We start from the raw sequence: 24,406 nt of genomic DNA on the forward strand, positions 1-24,406 counted from the left end.
AAAGCTGTCTCTGCCTCCTACAGATCACGGTGCAGAAGAGAGATGAGTGTGGTTGGGTGTGTGTACTAATGGTACTGAAAGCTGTCTCTGCCTCCCACAGATCACAGTGCAGAAGAGAGATGAGTGTGGTTGGGTGTGTGTACTAATGGTACTGAAAGCTGTTTCTGCCTCCCACAGATCACGGTGCAGAAGAGAGATGAGTGTGGTTGGGTGTGTGTACTAATGGTACTGAAAGCTGTCTCTGCCTCCTACAGATCACGGTGCAGAAGAGAGATGAGTGTGGTTGGGTGTGTGTACTAATGGTACTGAAAGCTGTCTCTGCCTCCTACAGATCACGGTGCAGAAGAGAGATGAGTGTGGTTGGGTGTGTGTACTAATGGTACTGAAAGCTGTTTCTGCCTCCCACAGATCACGGTGCACAAGGGAGATGAGTGTGGTTGGGTGTGTGTACTAATGGTACTGAAAGCTGTCTCTGCCTCCCACAGATCACAGTGCAGAAGAGAGATGAGTGTGGTTGGGTGTGTGTACTAATGGTACTGAAAGCTGTCTCTGCCTCCCACAGATCACAGTGCAGAAGAGAGATGAGTGTGGTTGGGTGTGTGTACTAATGGTACTGAAAGCTGTCTCTGCCTCCCACAGATCACGGTGCACAAGGGAGACGAGTGTCTGCTGCTCAACAATTCACAGCCCTTTAAGTGGAAAGTGCTGAATGCCTCAGGGAGTGAGTCCATTGTTCCCTCCGTCTGCTTCCTCATTCCCCCGCCTAACAAGGACGCTTTGGATGCTGTCAGCAGGTAAGAGGAAAACCCTGAATCCCTCTGCCCCACACTCCTACAAGTACCTAAGAACACAACCGCACACCCTTCAAATGCACACAGAGACAGACAGACACTCACTCCCATCTTTCTCCCTCCTTCCTGCCTATCTCCTATTCTCCCTTTCTCAATCCCCTCCTCCTGTATCCCTTGCCTCCCTCTCTCCTCCTATCAGATTCAAGAAACTTTATTGGACTGACAGATTTGTACCTGTTGACAAAACAATCCATCTGAAGGAGAATGTTTCCGAGAAATTTAGCTGGGCAACCAGAGATTTCCTAGGGTGAAAACTGTTCCCCTCAAATGGTTCAGTGTATGAAGGGTTTCCACATCGTATGTCCTTTCAGCTGGATTATAAAGAGGCATCCCCAGGGGAAGCAAGCAGTGTGCCTGCACCTGTACGCGCACTGTTTACACACAAACGGCAGGAGCAAAAATGCACGAGCGCTTGCTGTGGGCAGACCTTGTACCTGGGTACTCTGATTTTGAAAATCCTACAATGTACACATGTACTTTGCAACTACATCCTCCGTTTTATTCACCAATCCCTTTCTAATAATTCCGAACTTTCTGTTTGCTTTTTTGACTGCCGCAGCACACTGAGCTGACGATTTCAATGGGAATGGTTAATAAAATGGAAAATGTCATAATGCCTCTGTATTGCTCCATGGTGAGACCGCACCTTGAATACTGTGTACAATTCTGGTCGCCGCATCTCAAAAAAATATATAGTTGCGATGGAGAAGGTACAGAGAAGGGCTACCAAAATGATAAAGGGGATGGAAACAGCTCCCTATGAAGAAAGGCTGAAGAGGTTAGGGCTGTTCAGCTTGGAGAAGAGATGGCTGAGGGGGGATATGATAGAGGTCGTTAAGATCATGAGAGGTCTTGAACAGGTAAATGTGAATCGGTTAATTACACTTTCGAATAATAGAAGGACTAGGGGGCACTCCATGAAGTTAGCATGGGGCACATTTAAGACTAATCGGAGAAAATTCTTTTTCACTCAACGCACAATAAAGCTCTGGAATTTGTTGCCAGAGGATGTGGTTAGTGCAGTTAGTATAGCTGGGTTCAAAAAAGGATTGGATAAGTTCTTGGAGGAGAAGTCCATTAATAGCTATTAATCAAGTTTACTTAGGGAATAGCCACTGCTATTAATTGCATCAGTAGCATGGGATCTTCTTAGTGTTTGGGTACTTGCCAGGTTCTTGTGGCCTGGTTTGGCCTCTGTTGGAAATAGGTTGCTGGGCTTGTTAGACCCTTGGTCTGACCCAGCATGGCAATTTCTTATGTTCTTATGACACCTAGATCTTTTTCCTGGCTGGTAGCTCCTAATATGGAACCTAACATTGTGTAACTATAGCATGGGTTATTTTTCCCTATGTGCATCACCTTGCACTTATCCACATTAAATTTCATCTGCCATTTGGATGCCCAATTTTCCAGTCTCACAAGGTCTTCCTGCAGTTTATCACAATCCGCTTTTTTAGGTCTTACTCCATCTGTGGTCGACTTCCTCCCTCCCCCTGCCACTAAGGTCTCATAAAATTATCCAGGTAAATTTAGGAAAGGGCTTTTTCCAACCAGATTTACCCAGCACTGAATATCAACAACCTCCAGTTAAAATTCAGCAATGGCCTGGGATGCATCCATATCCATCTTTTTTTTTTTTTTATCCAGATACATTTTGTGCAAGTAATGAGTTACTTACCCAGACAAAATTTAACTGGACAGCACTGAGAGATTTTCAAATCTTGGGTTCCCTGTACGTACCTGGATCAGTCCAGACAGTGGGTTATGTCCCCAATCCGGCAGATGGAGTCAGCACAAGCTTTGAGGGGGCGTATCCATATATACTACTACCCCCTCTGCAGGAGTCCAGTATCTTCTGACTCCAGCAGATGCGAGTAGGGGAATCTGGGCTTGCTCCCGATTTCCTATAACCTATTCTGTTTTCCCTTGGTTGGGACTTTCTTCTCTGTGTTGTTTGCTTTGTTTGGTCTTGGATCAAGTTGTACTTCAATTTAAAAAAAAAAAAAAAAAAAAAGTGAATTGGTTAATTGGGGAGGCGGGGCTCCTTCGTTGTGCTGGCTCTCTGCCTCCTTTGTTTCCTCTCCCAGCGCTAGTCTGTGTTCTTACCGGGGTAAGTAGTTTTTTTCTTGGTTTTTCTTTTTCAGCTAGGTACTGAGACTGCCGGTGAGTCCGGCCTACTACCGCTTTCACTCGCTCCCGCGGCCATTTTGCCTGCTCCTCGTGGGCAGCAGGGAGCAGTGAGAGCTATTTCAGCGGGTTGTGCAGGCCGTCCGGGCCCCCCCGCAGCGGCGCGCCGTCTCGCGGCCCCCCCCCCCCCTCCCGCCCTGAGGCTCCCCGAGTGATTTTAGCTGCCGGGGCTGTTTTTCTGCGCGCCTGCTATGCCGCAGGCCGTCGCGTTGCTCGGCCTGCGGCGAGCCCGGTTCGCGCATTTCAAGGGAGGGCATCTGTGCTAGGTGCCTCCCAGGGGGGGGAAGGCACATCCGGGCCCCGCACTCGTTTTCCAGCGTTGATATCCTTGCCCGGGTGGCGTGGGCCGGCCCCTCCCCCATTCCTGGCGGGAACGGCGGCCATTTTGCACGCGCTGCGCCCCGAGGGAGATCGGACAGCGCTGGGGGATGGGGATGCCTCAGAGGGCTCTCCCCCAAACTTACTGCCGGAGGAAGATCCGGAGGTGGACTCACAGGACAAGGGTCCTCCGGGGCTCTCCCCCGCGGAGGTCCCCCCGAGTAGGCCGGGGTTCTCCCCAGAGTTTATTCGTCTGATGCACACAGCGTACCTGCAGGAGCTGGCTGCTCCCGCGGGGCCTCCGCCCCCCAAACTACCGCGACCTTCGTCCCTCTCCTCGGCCCCCCCCCCCTCCGGGGGGCGTGGGGGCCCCACAGCTCCCCGCACACGTCCGGCTCCCTGTGGGTTCGGGGGGGACTGGGTCGGACCCAGTTTCCCCGGGATCGGACCCGGCCATTTCGGGACAAGGGGACTCTACTTCAGAGGGAGAGGATCCACGCACGCTGCGCCTCTTCCAGCGGGAAGAGCTGGATGACCTAATCCCGCAAATCATTCAGAGGTTGGACCTCGATCCCCCGCCGGACCCGCCAGCTCCCGTTGCGCCCGCTGTCGTCACTTCCTCTAAGAAGGGGGATCCGGTCCTGGCAGCCCTTCGTCCGCGGGCGCGGGCGTTTCCCATTCACAAGTCGTTTCTGCAACTTCTCACCAGGGAATGGGATGCCCCGGAAGCTGCGCTAAAGGGCAGCCGAGCCATGGAGAGGCTGTACCCGCTGCCGGAAGATTTTCTGGATCTCATCAAGGTACCCAGGGTGGACTCCGCAGTGTCGGCGGTCACGAAGAGGACGACCATTCCGGTGACGGGTGGAGCGGCGTTAAGGGACACGCAGGATCGCAAGTTGGAAGTATTCCTCAAGCGGGTCTTCGAGGTCTCCGCAGTGGGGCTGCGGGCGGCAATGTGCAGTTCGCTTGCCCAGCGGGCCAGTCTTCTCTGGGTGCAGCTACTGCTCACTTCGCAGGTGCTGCCTCCCGAGGAGGCCGCCCAGGCGGATCGACTCGAAGCCGCAGTGGCATACGGGGCTGATGCCTCCTACGATCTATTCAGGGTCCTCGCCCGCTCCATGGCCTCGGTGGTGGCGGCGCGTCGACTCCTCTGGCTACGCAACTGGGCGGCGGACACGTCCTCCAAATCAAGTCTGGGTTCCCTGCCATTCAGGGGTAAGTTCCTGTTCGGGGAGGAGCTGGACCAGATCATCAAGTCCCTGGGGGAAAACGCGGTCCATCGCCTGCCGGAAGACAGATATCGCTCCACCAGGGCGTTTTCGTCCTCCCGGACCAGAGCCAGGGCACAAAGATGCTACAGGAGTTACAGACCGGCGGTATCCCGGCCTCCTCCCTCCAGGGCTCAGCCTTGGTCCTGTTCCTTTCGCGGGCGCCGCCCAGCGCGGGCCGCGCCCACGGCGGGACAGCCCTCGCCCAAGTCCTCTCAATGATGTTCAGCTCGCCCACTCCGCCGTCCCCAAGATCGGGGGGCGGCTGGCGTTCTTTTACGAGAAGTGGGCGCGGATCACCTCGGACCAGTGGGTCCTGGACACCATAGGACACGGCTACGCGTTGGAATTTGCCCGCGCTCTGAAGGGACGGTTCATCTTCTCTCCCTGCGGCTCGGCCATCAAGCGAAGGGCGGTGCAGCTGACACTGGACAGACTGTGGGAGATAGGCGCCATTGTGCCCGTACCCTCCGGAGAGGTGGGCTCGGGCCATTATTCCATCTACTTCGTGGTACCGAAGAAAGACGGTTCCTTCCGCCCCATACTGGACTTGAAGGAAGTCAACAGATCCCTCCGGGTGGTCCGGTTCCGCATGGAAACACTACGTTCGGTGATCGCGGCGGTACATCGAGGGGAGTTTCTGGCCTCCTTGGACCTGACGGAGGCCTACCTTCACATTCCCATTCGCCAGGAGCATCATCGTCTGCTACGGTTCAAGATCCTGGATCAGCATTTCCAGTTTGTGGCGCTTCCGTTCGGATTGGCAACGGCCCCGCGCACCTTCACCAAGATCATGGTAGTCGTGGCGGCTGCCCTCCGGAAGGAGGGCATTCTAGTTCATCCTTATCTGGACGATTGGCTCATCCGAGCGAAGTCTTTTCGACATGGACAGGTGGCAGTGGCCAGGGTGATAGAGTTTCTGCAGTCCCTGGGATGGGTGGTGAACTTCTCCAAGAGCTCCCTCGTGCCCTCACAGCGCTTGGATTTCTTGGGGGCGACCTTCGACACCCGTCTGGGCGCGGTTTTTCTCCGGCAGGACAAGGCGCACGCCCTACGGGAACACATACAGCGATTCTCTGCATTACCAGCTCCCACCTCCTGGGACTACCTTCAGCTCCTGGGGGTGATGGGCTCCACCATCGACATGGTTCCTTGGGCATTTGCGCACCTCCGTCCTCTACAAAGAGCACTTCTATCCCGTTGGAAACCACTCTCGCAGGACTACCAGGTGATACTTCCGCTGCCCCAGTTTGCCAGGAACAGCTTGGCCTGGTGGATGGTCCCGGAGAATCTGGCTCGCGGCGTGTCCCTCGACCTACCAAATTGGGTGGTGGTGACCACCGACGCCAGTCTCGTAGGCTGGGGAGCCGTCTGTGACCGAAGCGCCACGCAGGGGACGTGGTCCGCGGAGGAATCGAAGTGGTCCATCAATCGTCTGGAGACCAGAGCGGTCAGATTGGCGCTTCTCCATTTCCTGCCACTCCTTCGAAATCGGGAAGTCAGAATCTTATCGGACAACGCGACTACGGTAGCCTACATCAACCGTCAGGGCGGCACTCGCAGTCCGCAGGTCGCGCTCGAGGCAGCGATGCTGATGCAGTGGGCGGAACGGCATCTGCGCCGCCTGGCGGCCTCGCACATCGCGGGCGTGGACAACGTCCAGGCGGATTTCCTCAGTCGCCAGCTTCTGGATCCCGGAGAGTGGTCGCTCTCCGACACGGCCATGCAGCTGCTCGTCCGGCGGTGGGGCTCCCCCCACCTGGATCTCATGGCGTCCGCCCAGATCACCAAGGCGCCTCGCTTCTTCAGTCGCCGGAGAGAACGGGGGGCGGAGGGCGTAGATGCTCTCGCGCTCCCGTGGCCGGCCGATCTGCTCCTATACGCGTTTCCCCCTTGGCCGTTGGTGGGAAGACTACTCCGACGAATAGAGGTTCATCAGGGGACTGTGATCTTCGTCGCGCCAGAGTGGCCAAGACGACCTTGGTTTGCGGATCTCCTCCACCTGGTAATCGACGGACCCATCCGGCTGGGACATCTTCCCCGCCTCCTACACCAGGGACCGGTATTTTTCGACCAGGCAGAACTCTTCTGTCTTGTGGCCTGGCTTTTGAGAGGCGCCGCCTCCGCCGACGGGGGAGGCAGTCTCGGAAGACTTCGACGTCGGTGGCCTATGTGCGGGTCTGGAAGGTGTTCGAACTGTGGTGTACCGACCGGAACACAAGACCCACGGAGGCGTCTGTCCTGCAGATTCTCCGGTTCCTACAGGCGGGAGTGGAAAAGGGGCTCGCTTACAACTCACTTCGGGTTCAAGTGGCCGCTCTTGGCTCCCTCCTGCGGGGAGGAGGATCTCTGTTACAGCACCCGGACATCGTCCGTTTTCTCAAGGGGGTCAAGCACTTGCGGCCTCCATTGCGGGATCCTTGTCCCTCTTGGAGTCTCAATCTGGTACTGCGTTCCATGTCGGGACCTCCGTTTGAACCACTGAGGAGTGCGACGATCAAGGACCTCACTTTCAAGGCGGTGTTCCTGGTGGCCATATGCTCCGCTCGGCGTATTTCGGAGCTGCAGGCTCTGTCCTGTCGAGAGCCTTATCTCCGGTTCTCCGATTCGGGCGTTTCACTTCGTAATGTGCCTTCCTTCCTCCCGAAGGTGGTGTCCGCCTTCCATGTGAATCAGACGGTGGAATTGCCATCTTTCTCTTCGTCTGAACCGCGGTCTCTCCGTCTCCTTGACGGCAAGCGCACTCTGTGGTTCTACCTGGAGGCTACGAATGATTTTCGGACTTCTGACCATCTCTTCGTCCTTTGGTCTGGTCCCCGGAAGGGATCCCAGGCCTCGAAGACGACTATTGCCAGATGGCTGAAGGCCAGCATTGCCGCTTCCTACATCGGGACGGGGCGGACTCCCCCACCCGGTATTGTGGCACATTCTACACGCTCTCAGGCGGCCTCCTGGGCGGAGAGTCGATCGGTATCTTCGCAAGAAATCTGTAGAGCGGCCACCTGGAAATCGTTACACACGTTCTCGAGACACTACAGACTACACCTCGCCTCGTCCGTCCAGGGACACTTTGGCGAACAGGTTCTCCGAGCAGGCCTCGCAGGACCCCACCCGGGTTAGGGAAGCTTGGGTACATCCCACGGTCTGGACTGATCCAGGTACGTACAGGGAAAAGAAAATTATTACTTACCTGCTAATTTTCGTTCCTGTAGTACCATGGATCAGTCCAGACGCCCACCGCATTTGGGTTCTACTCCTGCTCAGCTGTATTTGGGGTCTGATTCGACTCACCTGTTATATGGTAGTGTCTTTTCTACTATGTTCTTTCACGTGTTCCCTGTTTCACTGTCTGTGACTGTTTTTCTTGGGGGTCGACACGAGTTGTGACCTCCCATCCGTTGGTGGGATGGTTCAGTTCTCTCTGTTTTTAAATTCAGCGGCTTATTGTTGCCGTCTTGTTTTAAACTTGATCCAATTCAGGGGTTTTCTGTTTACTCGGGCTTTGATATTCTCGATACTGAACTCCTGCAGAGGGGGTAGTAGTACTTATGGTGACGCCCCCTCGAAGCTTTGGGCTGACTCCATCTGCTGGATTGGGGACATAACCCACGGTCTGGACTGATCCATGGTACTACAGGAACGAAAATTAGCAGGTAAGTAATAATTTTCTTTTATGTCCGGCTGACTCCAAAAGTTAGCTTGACCAAGCCTTTGAATATTGATCTCTTTGTGTCTGTCCCATGAATGCTTGCATTCTGCCACTGTTTTGGCTCCTATGACATCTGCTGGAAGTCTGTTCCAGGTGCCCACTATTCTCACATTTCTTTTGAACTCTTCCTTCCCTCTCTTCACCTTCATGCGATGACCTCTTGTCCTTGAGCTTCTCATGCTATGGAAAATGCTTCCTTCTGGTACCTTATTGAAGCCTTCTAGAGATCTGCATGGTTGTATCGGTGATTATTTAGGTGACTGTCACATGGCTGGATCCCGGCACCAGTGGGTTGATGTGTGATTGCTTTTCCCCCTCCTCAGGTTAGAAGGCAATCACCAGGCACTGGTGACAGTCTGGCACCGTCTGCACATCGACATGAAAAGCTTGCTGTCCTGGCAGTACCTGACCCGAGACATCCAGCAGATCCAGTCCTGGAACATCATCATGGTGAGGCCTGGCATGATGCTGAGTTCTCCTCCGGACCCTGCGGAGCTCTTTAAGGGAAAACCTCTTCACTGCAGGCCTTAATAGGTGTTGCTTCTGGTGTCTCTTAGGGGACAACTCTGAGAATGCCCATGGCACCCCCCACATGGGGTTTCCCTTTGAAAATCCGGCCAGACACAGAATGGTGGGGATGCCTTTTCACTGTATACGTTTGAACTTTTTTTTTGAAGGAGGTGCAAATGTATGCAGTGAAATTGCGCGCATACCTCCCTCTACCCCATTTTGTGGATGGGCAAAAGTATGCAGGCTACGAAGAGCACAGTTTTTGATAGGATTTTCGCCGACATAAAAAGCTTTGAAAACTACCCTCTTAGTGTATGAGCCTATTGCTGCTTGCAGATTTGGCAGTGAGGATTGTGAGATAAAGTAAACTTGTGCTGCTCTGTAGCACACAGCAGGGGGGGGGAAACGTTAGTGAGCTGTCAGCATGGTTCGGTCTTATTGCTGCTCCTCTGCAGCAGAGTCGGCGCGGAGAAGCCTAACTCCAGGGCCTTGTGGTGTTTGTGTCCCCGCCTAGTTCCGCACCATGAAGCCCGAGGATTGCAAGCAGGCGCTGCGCAATCTGGAGACGCACTACCAGGAGTTCATGCGGGATTCACAGGACTCGCAGAACTTCCTGCCCGATGACCGTATGCACGTGGAGCGCGAATACAGCACCTGCACCCAAAAGTATGAGATGCTGCTGCGCACCCAGGAGAAAGGTAACACCCCCATCCCCCCCCCCCCCCCCCCCCCCCCCCGCAGGGAGCTCCGTCCTCCACCCCACCCGACCCGTAATTCCCTTTATTCACGGCCTGCATGCCTCCCCTCATAAGGCGGCTTCGTCCTCTGCCTGCTGTGGGCCCACAACGCCTTCCCTCACAGGGAGCCGCATCCTGCATCTTGCCGAAACCTGCAATGCCGTCCCCTTGCCCTCCACGGCCTGCAACGTGCTTCCTGCAGGGAGCATCTGCCATGGTATCGAACCCCCCCCCTCCCATTGCAAGGATCTCCATCTGCAACCCTGATACCCACAGGGAGCTTCAACCCCCACAGGCTTCATCCCGTACCCTGCCACAGGGAACTTCATCCTCCGTTCACCACCATCCACATGCCACATCCCCCCTGCCTGCCGTGGTCTGCGTCACCCCTTCAGCAAGGTGCTTCGTCCATGGTCTCAAATCTCCGTCACCTAGAGGGAGCTCAATCTTCTACCCATCTGCAACCGTCTTTCCCCAAAGGGAGCTTCATCCATCTCTCTCTCCAGCATCCGCAAGTTTCATTCCCTGCCAACTACGGTCCACAGCCACCTCCGCAGCCTGCATCCCCACTCTGCCAAAGGCAGCTTCTTCCTATGTCTGCCATGACCTGCAACATCCTCCCCCCCCCCACAGGAAGCTTCATCCACCTCCCGCCAGGATCCCCAAGCTTCATCCCCTGCCTGCCACAGTCCACAAGCCCTTTCCCTACAGGGAGCTCCATCCACTGCCCACCATAACCTGTATTACCCTCCCACTCAGGAAGCTGCCTCCCCCTCCGCAGGAGGCAGCTTCATCCTCTGCCTGCCATGACCTGTCCCTCCCTCCCTCCCTCATAAGGAGCTTCATCCACAGTCTGCAGGTCCCTCCCCCTCAGGGAATTTCATCCTGTACTTTCCATGGGCTGCAGTTCCCTTGCTTCCTACTATAACTACCGTTCACTACTTGCTCCCTTGCCTGTTCCCATCCACTTATTTTTTTTAACAGGGAGCCCCTTGCAGGGGATGTTGTCCTCTGCCTACACTTTTCAGAGTGCCTATTCCCCCATCCCCAGCATGCATGACGTTCGTTTCCCTTCCCCGCTCCTCGGATATAGAATATTCCAGGAAACACTGCCCCTAGCTCTTGGTGAGTACAGGGCCCACAAACATCCCTCCCCCAGCATACATGCTTATCTGTTTAACCCACAGGCACACACTTACCCGTGTAACCTGCTGACACACGCGCTCATCTGTGTAAGCTCCAGATGGGCTCACGCATGCAATATTTAATTTCTGGATAGACTGAGGCACTGACACGCTGCTTTGATTCCGACTCTCCAGGGGAGCAGGATGAGGTGTCCTGTAAGAACTACATTTCGCAGCTGAAGGACATCCGACTACAGCTGGAGGGATGTGAGTCCCGCACTATCCACAAGATTCGATCGCCCCTGGAGAAAGATCCCATCAAGGAGTGCTCACAGCGAATCAGTGAGCAGCAGGTGAGCCCTGTCCCAGTTAATACACCCCGTGTACCAGGGATGACCAACTCTGATCCTCAAGAGCCACAAACTAGGATGTCCATAGGAAGTATGCATGATATATATGTATTTGCATACAGTGCAGGCAGTGTATGCAAATCTATCTCGTGCATATTCATGACCTGTTTATGGCTCTTGTGGACTTGAGTTGGCAACTGCTTCCCTGTACCTTGCTCTCAGCCAATCAGTGAGCAGCGGGTGGTGAGCGCTCTCTCAATAAATACAGCTTCGGTATCCGCTTGCAGCTGATCAGAAAGCGACAGGTGAGCCCTCCCACCATAAATCCACTTCCGCTTTCTCTGTGTCTCTTTCATTCTCACAGACTGTCTCTCTGAGGCGTCACATCATAAATGATGGCAGAGAGAGACTGGAATGGCCCTTCCAGTCTGCCCAGAAAGGTGTTGAGAGTAGTCACATCCCCAGGCCTTCCGTTTAGGTTAGAAAATGCTGCTCTGTACAGGTTAGCCCGAGCCTTTTCTGGAAGCACAGTGTACAATCATCTTAATGTGGTTTGGGGTTGAACCACTGCACCATGCATATTACCCTAAAGATCCATATTCAGACACTGGTTGGATTGCTAACTTTGGAGGGATATTCAGTGGTGCAGCTGCACTACTGAATATAAACAGCTATCTTAAATATAGCCAGCTAAGATTATCCGGCAAACTTTAGGACAGCTCTATGGAACGATAAGAGTCAGCTGGACATGTTATCTGAATATCAGAGTTCCCTGTACGTACCCGGATCAGCCCAGACGCCTGGGTTTTGCCTCCCCACCAGCAGATGGAGACAGAGAAGTTTTGACTGGCTCCGTCCTATACCCTGAGGTGCCACCTACAGTCTGTCAGTATTTCTCTGTCTCCAGCAGATGGTGGAGGTGCAAAATCCTACAGTCTGGACTTAGAAAAAAGAAAAAGGGGCACTAGTGTTAGTGCCACATAGGCTAGTGGGGTTCCTTTGCCTTTAAAAAAACAAAACAAAAAAAAAAAACCCAGAAGACTGAAGACAGTTGTTGGAGCCTCCCAGGGGGTTGGCAGGTCCCGCAGGGGCCATCCCCCCTGGTATTTGAGGCAGAAGTTGTTAGGGGTTGAGAACCCCGTTGCCAGGTGCTTTCAGCTGCACTTGGGGGGTGATACCGGGGAGCCCAGCTCACTCGCCCCCGGAGGACAGGAACCGGGCCTCCAGGTTTGGCAAAAAAAATGTTTTAAAAGCGAAGGGGGAGCTCTGCGGGTTAACTCTCCTTTTCGTTTTTTATTCTCGCCGCCGCTGCCGCTGTCTTGCTGCTGAGGCAGGCGCCCTTTTGTGGGAGCCTATGTCGGAGTGGGGTGGCTCTTTGAGTCTTGGTGTGTAGAGCACGAGGTGGATCCTGCTCGAGCTCTGGTGTCCGGCCAGAGTTTCAGTTATGTGGTCTCTTCTTCTTTTTCCAGTTAGTATTCTCGCTGCTGTGTTTTGTAGTATTTGAAGTGGTCTTATTGTTGTATTTGGGAGTCCTAGAAAAAGTGCATTACAGTAATCAGTACTGGCGAAAACTAGTGCCTGAAGCGCCGTCCTGAAGTCTGCAGGAGTTAGTAACGGTTTAAGTTTTCTGAGGATCCTGAGTTTAGCATAGCCTTCTTTTACTTTTAGCGATATGTGCTGTTTTAGATTAATTTCGGGGTCCATTATTATTCCAAGGTTCCTTACTTTTTCCGCTAGTTCTATTTTCTGGTTGTTTTTGAGTATAATTGGGGTTTGAATGATTTCGATATTTTTTCTTTCTAAGTGTAGAAATTCCGTTTTTTCAATATTGATCACTAGTTCCAGTCGGTTTAATAGTTGTTTTGTCTTGTAGAGATCCTTTTCTTCAGTTTACCTTTGCAAACGGTGCCTTCATTTCTGCCTAATGTTGTTTTCCACCTTTCATCTTAGTTTTCCGAATTTGGATATATATATGTGCCGCACATGAAGGAACTTCGTGTGTTGGATGTGTGACGGGCATTGTTAAGGTATCTCAAGGTGACTAATAGTTTCCTGAGATCAGATCATCTTTTTGTTCTTTGGAATGGGCCAAGAAAGGGGTGCAAGGCATCCACTGCTACTGTATGCGATTCCTGAAGGACGCAATTAGCTCGGCATATATTTGTAAAGGCCGTCTGGTGCTGGACGGTGTAAGGGCTCACTCGATTCTGGTGCAGGCAACCTCACGGGCGGAGCGTCAGCTGGTTTTTCCACAAGAAATATGTTGGGCGGCTACTTGGAAGTTGTTGCACACTTTCTCCAGACATCACCAGTTGGATGTCCGAGATCCGGACTCTGCAGAGTTTGGAGAGAGTGTATTACAAGCGGGGCTATCATGTTCCTGCCCAGTACAGGGGAGCTTGGGTTCATCCCAGGAGTCTGGACTGATCTGGAGTATGAACAGGAAAGGAAAATTGGTTTTTACGTTCTAATTTTTGTTCCTGAAATGTCACAGATCAGTCCAGAACCCCATGCTCGTCATGGTAATTTGTAAATGATGCAGAGTGGTTTGTTTGGTTACATGATGCTCTACTTAATATGGTTGGAACAAGTTTTGCATAGAGGCTCTGCCCTCCCTTCTGCTTGTTGAGGAGGGTTGAGAGTCTCAGTTATTGTTATAGTTATTCTCATCTTGGCTTAAGTACAAGTCATACTGAGGGACTGCAGGTGGCACGCTAGGATAAGTAGCAGTGTTGGTAAAGCTTTCCTTCTGTGTCGCCATCTGCTGGCAGGGAGGCAAAACCCAGGAGTCTGGACTGATCTGTGGTATTCCAGGAACAAAAGTTAGCAGGTAAGAAACCATTTTCCTTTTGTGCATTAATATCTTCCAGATATTTAAATGTTTGAAGCAGTAAACTCTGGAGAGAGATTTGCTTAAGTTTTGGATTTGTTTGATAATATTTTGAAATAAAAACTATATCTTTCTCTCCCTTCTTTTCTCTTGCTCTCTTTCCTCGTCTGCATCTTTCTTCTCCCTGTCTGCTGCCTCCGTTCTTCTTCCTTTCTCTTTGGATTCTCGTTCTTAAACAGCAAATCCACTTTGAACTGGAGGGCATCAAGAAAAATCTGGACAAGGTCAGCGAAAAGACACAGAAGGTTTTGGCGCAGCCGGAGCAATCCACATCCACTCCCTTACTCCGCTCTGAACACGAGATCACCCTGCAAAAAATGGACCAGGTCTACAGCCTCTCCACCATCTACCTAGAGAAGTAAGTCAGGACTACAGCCTCCTCTCCATCTATTTGGAAAAGTCAGTCATTTTAAAAATGATCTTCAGACTTTCCACTAGCCCGCTCCCCTCCACCTCCTTGTCAAGCAAAGCCTGCCCCAGTTAGACCCCCACTAAAGGTAACTGGGAGCTTGGAACTAGCATCCAGCTCCTGGTATGTGCTGCGTTGCTCTGACCGCAATGCTGGTCTCGTAACCTGTAACTCAGGACAGGCCTTGCATTTAGACACTTTCTTTGGGAGGGCTTGGGGGAAGAGGGGATTGTGGCACCTCACTTGGGTGAGAAGTAGGTGATCAGGCTGCTAGCGCCGCTCGCCTTCTCTTTTTTTTTTTCCCTCCCTGTGGCCACTTAAACTGGCTATATTCTTTTGAATATAGCTGGTCAAGTAGCAAGTTATCCGGACATATGCAGCCAGGTAACTTTAGGACCACTCTGAGTCTAGCTTAGCTGGATACAGCTTAATATTGGCTAAGATGGTCAGATAACTTTGCTCCCCTCCTCAGAATGCCTCTTTTTTTTTTATCCAAGTTTTAGCTGGATAAGTGCCTTAGATATTCAATAGTAAGCTAAATGCCTTTGAATATGGACCTCCAAGTGCTTACTTTTTAGTTTTTTCCTGTTTAGGCGATTGGTAAAGAAGTGAAGCTAACCACTTTCTACATGCTCTACACCCTACTGTCACTAGATTTGATTGTTAACTTCCAGAAGTCCACGTTGATTCCAGCTCATCAATTGGACTTCATAGAAACATGATTCGGCATCCTGGAAGGAAGGACTTTTCTTCCACGTCAAAGGATGTGCACCATAACTGCATAGTACTCTTTGAACTCCCAAACATCAATATTGGTCGAGATTTTTATGATGATGGGCAATATGGCTGCCACCGTTTGTTTATTTATTTATTTAGCCATTTTATGTACCGTCGTTCCAAATGAAGATCACAACAGTTTACATCTTGACATACATAATATGAATTGACAAATACAATCACTTTATGTGTTCATATAACATTGTTTAAAGATAGACACATGTGATGACTAAAATTCTCAGGGGCACATACGTTGACTAGTGTTATCGGGGGTGAGTAGATATGCAGGGATGAGCTAGTATTTTTAACTCAATGTACCGGTGGGATATGTGGGTTTCAGGTTTATTTATTTGAGAAGGGTTGGGAGGATTGGAAAGTTCTATGGTATTGAATTCACTAGTTAGGTTCTTAATGATTTTACCTATGTTGGGGTGAGTATTGAGCTAAAAAAAAGTTTATTTTATGGGCCTTTTGAAATAACCATGTTTTTAGGTCCTGTTTGAATTTCTTTATTTCTAGAGTCAGTTGTAGGGTCTCAGGTAGAGAGAGTTCATGTCGCACCCTTTGTGTGTCTACATAGACTCACAATGCTTCAGTAAATTGGTTAGTCTACAAAGTGCCAGCGATGCCTGTCATTTTTACATAAACTCACTGGCACTTGAAACTTTGATGGAACCAACATTCAAAACCAATATCTCACAAGATGCATCACTCCAAGCTTTAGGTGGTGGACCCAACTTTCAAATCTTTTTTGTGGTCATCCACCATAGATTCAGCAAGCACTAACTGTGGATGCCTCCATTCGAGGTTGGGGAGTGCATCTCAACAGGGTTTGTTCTCAGGGGACTTGGAGCATCCAAGAATAAAGGTTCCATATAAATCATCTAGAGCTAAAAATGATATTCAGGTCTTTTCATGTGGTTTAACCATGGTTAAAGGGGAAGTAGTTCAAATCCAGACAGACAAGCAAATAGCAGTGTACTATATCAACAAGCAGTGAGAAACTGGCTCCTTAAAGATGTGCGAGGAAAAATGCAAGATATGGAATTGGGCTATCTCACAAAAAATGTTTCAATACCATTCATCTCCTGGGCAGCTCCATTCAACCACAAACTTCCTCTCTACTACGCGAGAAGAACAGTGCCCGACTGCCTAGCATCAGATGCTTTTTCCATTGCATGGAATAAAGGACTTGCATATACTTTTCCACCAATACTGTTCATATCCAGAAAAATCTTCGAGTTAAGAAAGGACAAAGGGGAAATTATACTAATAGCCTCTTTTTGGCCCATGGCTTCAACACCTGGCCGTTGCTCAACCTCATATCACAAAACATCGGAGCACTCCTTCAGTCTAATCTTCAGTCTTTATCGCTCATGGTATAGATATTGCAAGTAGGGTAGTGCAAGCTGTGCCCCGGGATTAAGAGATTTATTTTCACAGCTAGAAGACCTTCCACTAGACATTCCTAAAACGTTAAATGAAAAAAGGAGGATCCGTTCAGTTGCTCAGTTTCAGCTATACAGGTTCTCCAAATCGGGATTTGAGATGAATTACATCAGAGTGCACTTAAGTGTTATTGTGGCATACCAATCTCTCCCCATCTGATAGGAACAAAATTCATCTTCATCATGCTCCCATAAAAGTGTTAGACCGAAACATTACACTATCTCAACTAATGAATCTTCCTTAGCATTGCTGGATCTCAGATTTCTTTCTTGGCAGGGGTTCTTATTAGCAGTGACCTTAGCGCGCAGCATAAGCAAACTGCAAACCCTTAGTAGTTCCTACTCCCTGTCCAAAACGTTTGAAGATTAGGGAGGTATTAAGGACCCGTTCAAAGTTTTTCCCTGAAGTACTTTCTCTGTTTCACTTGAATCAGTCAGATTATTCCATCATTCTTTCCAAAACCTTATTCCAATAAAGGTGAACAAGCTAGACCATGGGTCCCCAAACTATGGCCCAAGGGGCTGGTTGCCAGCCTTGGCTGAATTTCATCTGGCCCCCTCCAGCAATGACAGAAAGCGTTTGATCTGGTACTGCGGTGACGACAGGGGAGGCGCATTCTGCGCCATCACTCCCAGCTCAGATACTTGAAATTGAACGTGTGCTGGTAGCAGCATGGCAGAGTAGTGAGGGTGGGGCGTGCAAGGCCATCACCCATTGGATGCATCATACATAGCTTTAATGCTGCTTGTGCAGTTGGAGCCACTTGGGCCAAAGATAGGGACAGAGGCTGTAGCACAGCCATAAGGAGTTTTGTGTCGCTGTGGGAGGACAGAGGAAAGCACTGGTGGTACCACATCAGGGGTTCTGCAGGTAGGAACAGTGGTTCCTGGAGCTCCCAACTGGGTCGCCATCTCTTTGGAGCCGTGGGGGAGGGGATATGGATATTGTCCCTGAAGGATGCAGCCTTTGGAGGCACAGAGTGCAGAAATCCTCATTATTATAACCCAGATACCAAGTCTGAATGTCTGTCCCTGGATTAGGGTCTCCAGAGGGGGTTGTTTGGCGTTTTGCAAGAGAGGGGAGTGAGAGGAGGGGGGGAAAAGGAGAAGGGGTGGGGAAAAGACAGCGAGTGAGAGTGCATGGGGAAATGTGTGCGAGAGAGTGCACCACATACACCCCATCCTGCCATCTAGCCACCCTCCCTGCCCCCTGCCGGCAGATAATGGGGAAGGGGGATAGGCAGGGAACAAGGTTGCTGAGGATGTGACAGAACTGCCACCTTTGGAGAAATCTAGAAATATTATTACCCTGGGACCCCTGCCTCCCCCCTTTGCCAGCATTTCAAATCATTGAAAGGGTCTGACATGGTCGTCCCCCCCCCCCCCCCCACTCTGAGGGGCTCCCTTCCTCTCCCTTACCCCAACTCTGCAATCTCTAAGACTGACTTCTCCCTCCGCCCGTGCCCTCTTTGTGATTCTAAATGTCCTATGTGGCCCTTCTCTTGTAACGTTTGGGGACCCTTGACTTAGATTGCATAAGAGCTTTGTTATTCTACTTGGAAAGTTCTAAAGCTTACAGAAAATCACATCAACTCTTTATTTCGTTTCTTAGAGCCCAGTTATACGAGGACTACGTGCTCTAGCTGGGATATCTAGCTGCTTTTCAGGCTCTTCAAATACGAGTCACTTCTACCTTCACTCTGTTTCAATCCAAGACATTTGCAAAGCAGCCCCTTGGTTCTCTCTCCACACCTTTATTAAGCAACTCTCGCAGTGACAGGATCCTTGGCCAGGCCGTACTTAAAACGCTCTTATTACTAAGTGCTCCATCCTCTCCACCACCGGGTTGCAATTCTTTTATTACTAGACTTGCTCGATTTCAACTCTACTACAATATTACTATGTTGCATCCCTCAACTTGGGAATCCCCACTTGAGTAGCTAAGTTTAGTCCTGCTTGTCCATAGAGAAAGTGCTTACCTGTAACAGATGTTCTCCATAAACAGCAGAACAATTCAGCAATGCAGTCCCACCCTCCGCCCTAAGAGTTGAATTTTAAGGGGTCATTTTCAAAAGGATTTACAGTTGTAAATGTAACTACTGTTGTAGCAATTTTCAAAAGCCCACTTACTCAGATAAAGTGCATTTACATGTGTAAAACCCGTTTTTAGCATGTAAATGCTTTTGAAAATCAGGCTGAGGAGACTCTCACATGATGGCAACTGTGTGGGAATGACTTCTAGAACTTTCTGAATCCTTAGAGAACACATTCCCCATCTCCACTGTCTGGCTGAATGGTTGTGCTGTCTATGGAGAACCCCTTTTACTGGTAAACAGCTTTGCTTTCCCTGTGGGAATAATGGGTAGCACTGGGGCCATCCCTACAAAGTACAGATGGGAAGTTTATTTTTAACGCTTACTTCTCAGTAGGGAGTTTGCACCTGCAAACTCTGTGAGTCCTTATGTACCCATGGTCCCCCCAAGCAAGAAATCTTTCCCTTTGAAAATCAGCTTGCAACCGCCGTCCTGCAAGCAATGCGAGCAGTATGAAAATAACCCTCTGTTAAGTTACCAGTGGGGTGTGTGATTAGGAAACGCAGGACTGAAACGACCTGGCAGGGTTAACCAGGGTACGTCTCAATACACCTATGGGCTACTTTCTCATGTGGGAATATCTGCCATGACCTGTTGACTCAGAGGCATATTCACAGCTTCAGGAATACAAGTTACTGGCTCTTTCGTGGCACCAAACATTCTGCAGTTATAGAAGCAGGGGGCAGAACTCTGTCCACAGAAAATTCTTAGGACCAGACAGATAGAACACCATGGTGTTCTGGTTATTGGAGCTCTTGGTCGCCAGCACACCTTCATAACTTCACGTTTCCCGCTTCTCAGGCTGAAGACCATAAACCTGGTGATCCGCAGCACACAAGGGGCAGAGGAAGTCGTCAGAACATATGAGGACCAACTAAAGGAGGTACACACCGTCCCCTCGGACAGCAAGGAGCTGGAGGTCAACAAGGCTGAGCTAAAGGTGAGCATATTTATTTATTTATTACAAAAGATTTATTACTTGCTTTCCTACCGTAGAACTCGGAGCTAGATACAGGATTACCAAGTGGGTACATCTGAATGATAGTATGATATTGGGGGTGCTGGTATCATTCTCTCTCTCTAAGCTAGGCCATATTGACTCAGGCCTGAGGAGTGGACAAGGGTCTGGTGCTTGGGGATCCCGTACTGATTCCAGCCTCAAGGTAGACTGGGAGGAGAGGAGGGAAACGCTTTCCAATGTGGGACTGCCATGGGGGCCCTGAAGCATTCTGTGAGGGGAGATCTTTGATGTGGCCAAAGAGGCCTGTTCTATTAGAGGGTTGAGGGATCCTATAATAGGCTGAGCTAGGGACTTCCATTCTGATGGGCTGGAGAATGATTCCACCCTAATATGTAGTGGATTCCTCATTAAGACACAAGGTCGGGCTTCCCATGATAGCACTGACTAGAGACAATCTCACTATATCAAAGGGTTGTGGCTTCCCACCGTAATAATGAGAGGGAGAGGATCCCAGTATAACAGCAGCAGGAGGTCCCATGCTAAGGCAGGCTGGTTACATTATCGTGACCTAGTTCAGGTGTAAGGTGGAGTTGTATGGTATGTGACATAAGCAATTCCTAAGTGTTACTGTCTGCCACATAAACCCTTTCATGTCCTTATACAGAAATTGCGCAACCAGGTGGAAGGTCATCAGCCTCTCTTCAGCAACCTAGAGGCTGATCTAAACAAAGCCAAGGATGTGAATGAGCGCATGCTGCGGTCTCACAGTGAGAGGGACGTAGATCTGGATCGGTACCGTGAGAGGGTGCAGCAGCTCCTGGAGCGCTGGCAGGCCATCCTGATCCAGATTGACTTGCGGCAGCGGGAGCTGGACCAGCTGGGGCGCCAGCTACAGTACTACCGTGAGTCCTATGAGTGGCTCATCAAATGGATCAAGGATGCGAAACTGAGGCAGGAGCAGATCCAGTCCGTGCCCATCACTGATGGCAAAACTATGAAGGACCAACTCTTACAGGAGAAGGTAACTACCTATTGCAAGCTGCTGAGACCCTTACTTCCTATTAGATCCCCCAAAGAGTAGGGGAAGGTGAAGTCACTTCCTGTCAGGTGACCCAATGACTAGAAAAAGGCTAACGAAGTTAGTTACTTCCTGTCATGTGACACAATAGACTAATGGGTAAAATAGAACATTGTAGGGATCATATGATATGTAAGGAATTGATTAGTAATGGCTCATTCAGTATCACTGATGCTTAATTACTGAATAACCAACATTGTATACTGGTTCTGCACCATCACAGAAACTTCTGGAAGAGATTGAGAATAACAGAGACAAGGTCGATGAGTGCCAGAAGTATGCCAAGCAATACATTGATGCCATCAAGGTAAGATCATATCTCCATGAGCATCCCCGTCTGTCCCATTTATATACATTAATGAGAGAGCTTTTTCCTCTTTGACCTTTACATGCTGCTAAAGCACCCCAGAGGCGGGTTGTATGCCCAGTCCATCTGCACCCCAGATATGTGCCAGGAACCTACAGCCCTATCTTTGTCCTTGAAGACTCTCAATGACAATACAAGACCACTTGGTTGGTGAAACTGGAACCTTATGAGATCTGCTGAACATGGATTTATGTTATGGATAAAATGGAGCTGAATTGCCTCCATTATTACTGCTCTCTTCTCATTAGCTTATTGATCCTTTGTTTACTTTATGGGTCTGGGGGGGATGTTTCATGCTCTCTCTGCATATTTTGTCCAACAACCTGACGTCAGCAGATTGGGACCTGATTGATAAACAAATCTAAAGTGTATTGTAATGTAAGTAGGATTTGTGCCTGCCAGAAAACCTGTTCCCAAATCTGACCCATAGACTTAAAAGGAGAAGAATTTCAGGGCATAGAGAGGGGGAATTTCTGACTCCCGTATAACTGTCTGAAAGTTACCTGCCCTGTATGCAGATGTAAGCACGTAGGTTACCTGGGTTTTCCTGGAGGCATTCCTGAAGTGCGTTTGCATTGTTTTGGCCAGAAAAAGTACCCATAGAAAAAAGAGGTGCAAATCTCTGTGGATACTTTACACTTTTGCAATATTCAAAGGAAATGTGCCTGGGCATTTTTCGCTTGAAAACTGATGAAAAGCCCCATGGTGAAAGCGTCATTGGAATTTGCATCAAATAGTATAGTTTTGAAAATTGTCCAATTAGTAATGTTTCAGTGATTAAGAACTCAAGGGTGATGGCAATAAAAGCATTTTGAGATATAGAAAGATTTTCTGGGAAAAGAAGAGGATGTTTATAGCATCCACACTTGAAGTCTGTTGAAAGTCTTGCATGAGAGAAGCTGAGTCATTGGGTGGGGCTAGTGCTTGGTGCTGGGCGGAGCCTCTCCACCCACTCTTGGCAGCACAGTTGGCCACCTTTGAGTACAAAATGGGATAGGAGGCAGGTCTTCTGCTTGCTGAAATCAACCTCTGGACTGGTAGTCATGGGTCAGTTTTCAAAGGGCTTAGCCACCTAACTTTGGAAGGAGATAGCAAAAACTTCTCATTTGAAAACTGAGCTAGATTGAGTTCCTACATTTAGGTGGTAAAAAAATGGAGAGAACCAGGGCAGGGTTGGGTTGAGGAAGCAAGTTAGATGCTTAGCTCTGACTTTTAATGCTAGGCACATGACTTAACCACCCAAATTTATGGGAATGATTAGCAGTCCTAAATCCAGTGACAGAAATATAGAAATGTGATGGCAGAAAAACCCATACAGCCTATTTCCTAGAGTGTAGCCAGATGGACTCAGTACCAGTGGGTTATATGCTCCTCTGCTAGCAGATGGAGACAGAGTCAGGATTCAAAGCTGACGTCACCGTAAATACACCCCTGCAGTGACCTCAGCCCTTCAGTATCTCTCCGTCTCCTAGCAGATTTGGATGTGCTTTCCCTGTTGGGATCGCTGTGTTGTTTAGAAGAAGAAATTTTACCTTTAAATTGGAGAAAAATTGAGCCCCACTCTCCTGCAGTGAAGCGGTCCGTTCAGCCAAAAGTGTGTCTTTTGGCTGAACGGACCGCTTCAAGTCCTTAATTGAAGCTGCCACAACTTGTGGCAGCTTCAATTAAGGACTTGAAGCGGTCCGTTCAGCCAAAAGACACCTTGGCTAAAAGTTTTTCAAGATAAGTTATTGTCGGGACATGAAAGTCGGGACATGAAAGGTTGTTTGCCATCTTGTAAACAGGTCTCTGTTTGAATTCTGTCGGGTGGTACCATTCAAAACTATTGCAGTTGCTTTAAGTTCCATTACCGGAAGCCCGTCAGGCTCCGAGTTTGAGTCAACATAATTCAGAAGTTGCTTACCTGAAGTATACGTGGTCTGAGTGATGTCAATATTACGGAAAAGTCATAATGGAGGTTCTTGTTTGAATCAAGATTAAATATAATCAATTGGTGCTGCAGTATTAAAATCTCCAATATAAAAGCATGGTAGAATAGAATCAATTAGCACCATAGCATTGAAATCTCCAATATTAACAAGACTTTCAGTTGAAATAGTTACATCACTATTTTAGTTTCAAAAAGTAACATTAAAGTAGTATTTTAATTTTACAAAAAGTGAAAACAAAAATAGGATAGGTAGTAGACCAGTGATTGTACCAACACGGCTTTCAACAAATATTCTTCTGTTAATTAACAGAATTATTGGGCCGGTGCTGAGGTCTACTCCTTCCCACATAAAAATTGATAAAAAGTAAGATAAAACACAAACAAAATTATTCGAGTTTCAAATAAATGTAGAATTTTATTGAAATAGAAACATTCAGAATTTGTGACTTTAAAAGGTGCGGACTTCCATCATTAACTAGTTTATTTTGTTGTGTTTATTTTATACTAGTTATATCCCTAATTTTCGTGTTTTGTGTCATATTTTCTCTTTCAACATTGTCATGCAAGTGTCCTGGTACGTGCACAGAATTATACTTGCTGTGTTAAGAGCATAACTAGTGCAGGTGAACTTACATTTATAGAGATGAATTTTAAGAGTTGCTCATGTAAAAAGGCCTACTTTCCCACCACCCCAGAATTGCCTGTTCCCAGTGCTCCTAAAATGCATACTTTTACATGCATTGTCTACAGGCCTATTTTATAACAGTCATTTACTTATATCCCCCCCAGATCAGTCCAGATGAATAGGTTTTTCTCGCCTACCAGCAAATACAGTTAGAGAAGAAAAGCTTTACTGTATCCGTTGTACGTAAGACAATCTGCCACCTGCAGTTGCTCAGTATTTCTCGGTCTCCAGCAGGTGGTAGAGCTGCAAAACCTGCAGACAGACTGATCTGGTGAATAAGTTGCTCCCAGGCGTGGCCAGGTCCTGGTGGGGCTCTGCTACTGGTTGAGGAGGGACGAACAGGTGGTTGGTGACTCTTGGTGAGCTTTTAGACCCAGTATGGAGGAGAGTGTGATAGCCAGGGGATCTGGCTCCCTCATTTCCGTGCCTCTCCGTTTTCCCTCTGTCAGCTCCCATCAGAGTTCTGGGCCCTGGACATAGAAGAGTCTTCCATGAGATTTATCCAAGCATACTGGTCTGAAGGAAGGCACTTCCAGTAAATTCTGACTCGCAGACCTAAGAAGTCTCACAGGACGATGAATATTTAATGAAGCATTAAAGCTAGAAGGGACAGGCCTTTGTACACCAGGATGAGAATTTTGAATTTTATTTGCCAGTTAAATGGCAGCCAATGATATTTCTTCAAGCATGTGCTGGTGGATTGGGATCCCAGCC

At 49.2% G+C, this 24,406-nt stretch overlaps 1 protein-coding gene across 1 annotated transcript in view; it reads left to right on the plus strand.

Moving 5' to 3' along the window:
• PLEC (plectin) overlaps positions 1-24,406 on the plus strand; it is a 443,280-nt gene that overhangs the window by 363,578 nt on the left and 55,296 nt on the right. Inside the window, 8 exon segments of the mRNA XM_029592256.1 lie at positions 640-794; positions 8,657-8,783; positions 9,358-9,541; positions 10,900-11,057; positions 14,124-14,302; positions 19,473-19,611; positions 20,297-20,653; positions 20,934-21,017. Of these exon segments, the coding sequence (XP_029448116.1) occupies positions 640-794; positions 8,657-8,783; positions 9,358-9,541; positions 10,900-11,057; positions 14,124-14,302; positions 19,473-19,611; positions 20,297-20,653; positions 20,934-21,017 (1,383 nt within the window).

The sequence above is a fragment of the Rhinatrema bivittatum genome, chromosome 2, assembly GCF_901001135.1.
Source record: "Rhinatrema bivittatum chromosome 2, aRhiBiv1.1, whole genome shotgun sequence".
NCBI lineage: Eukaryota > Metazoa > Chordata > Amphibia > Gymnophiona > Rhinatrematidae > Rhinatrema > Rhinatrema bivittatum.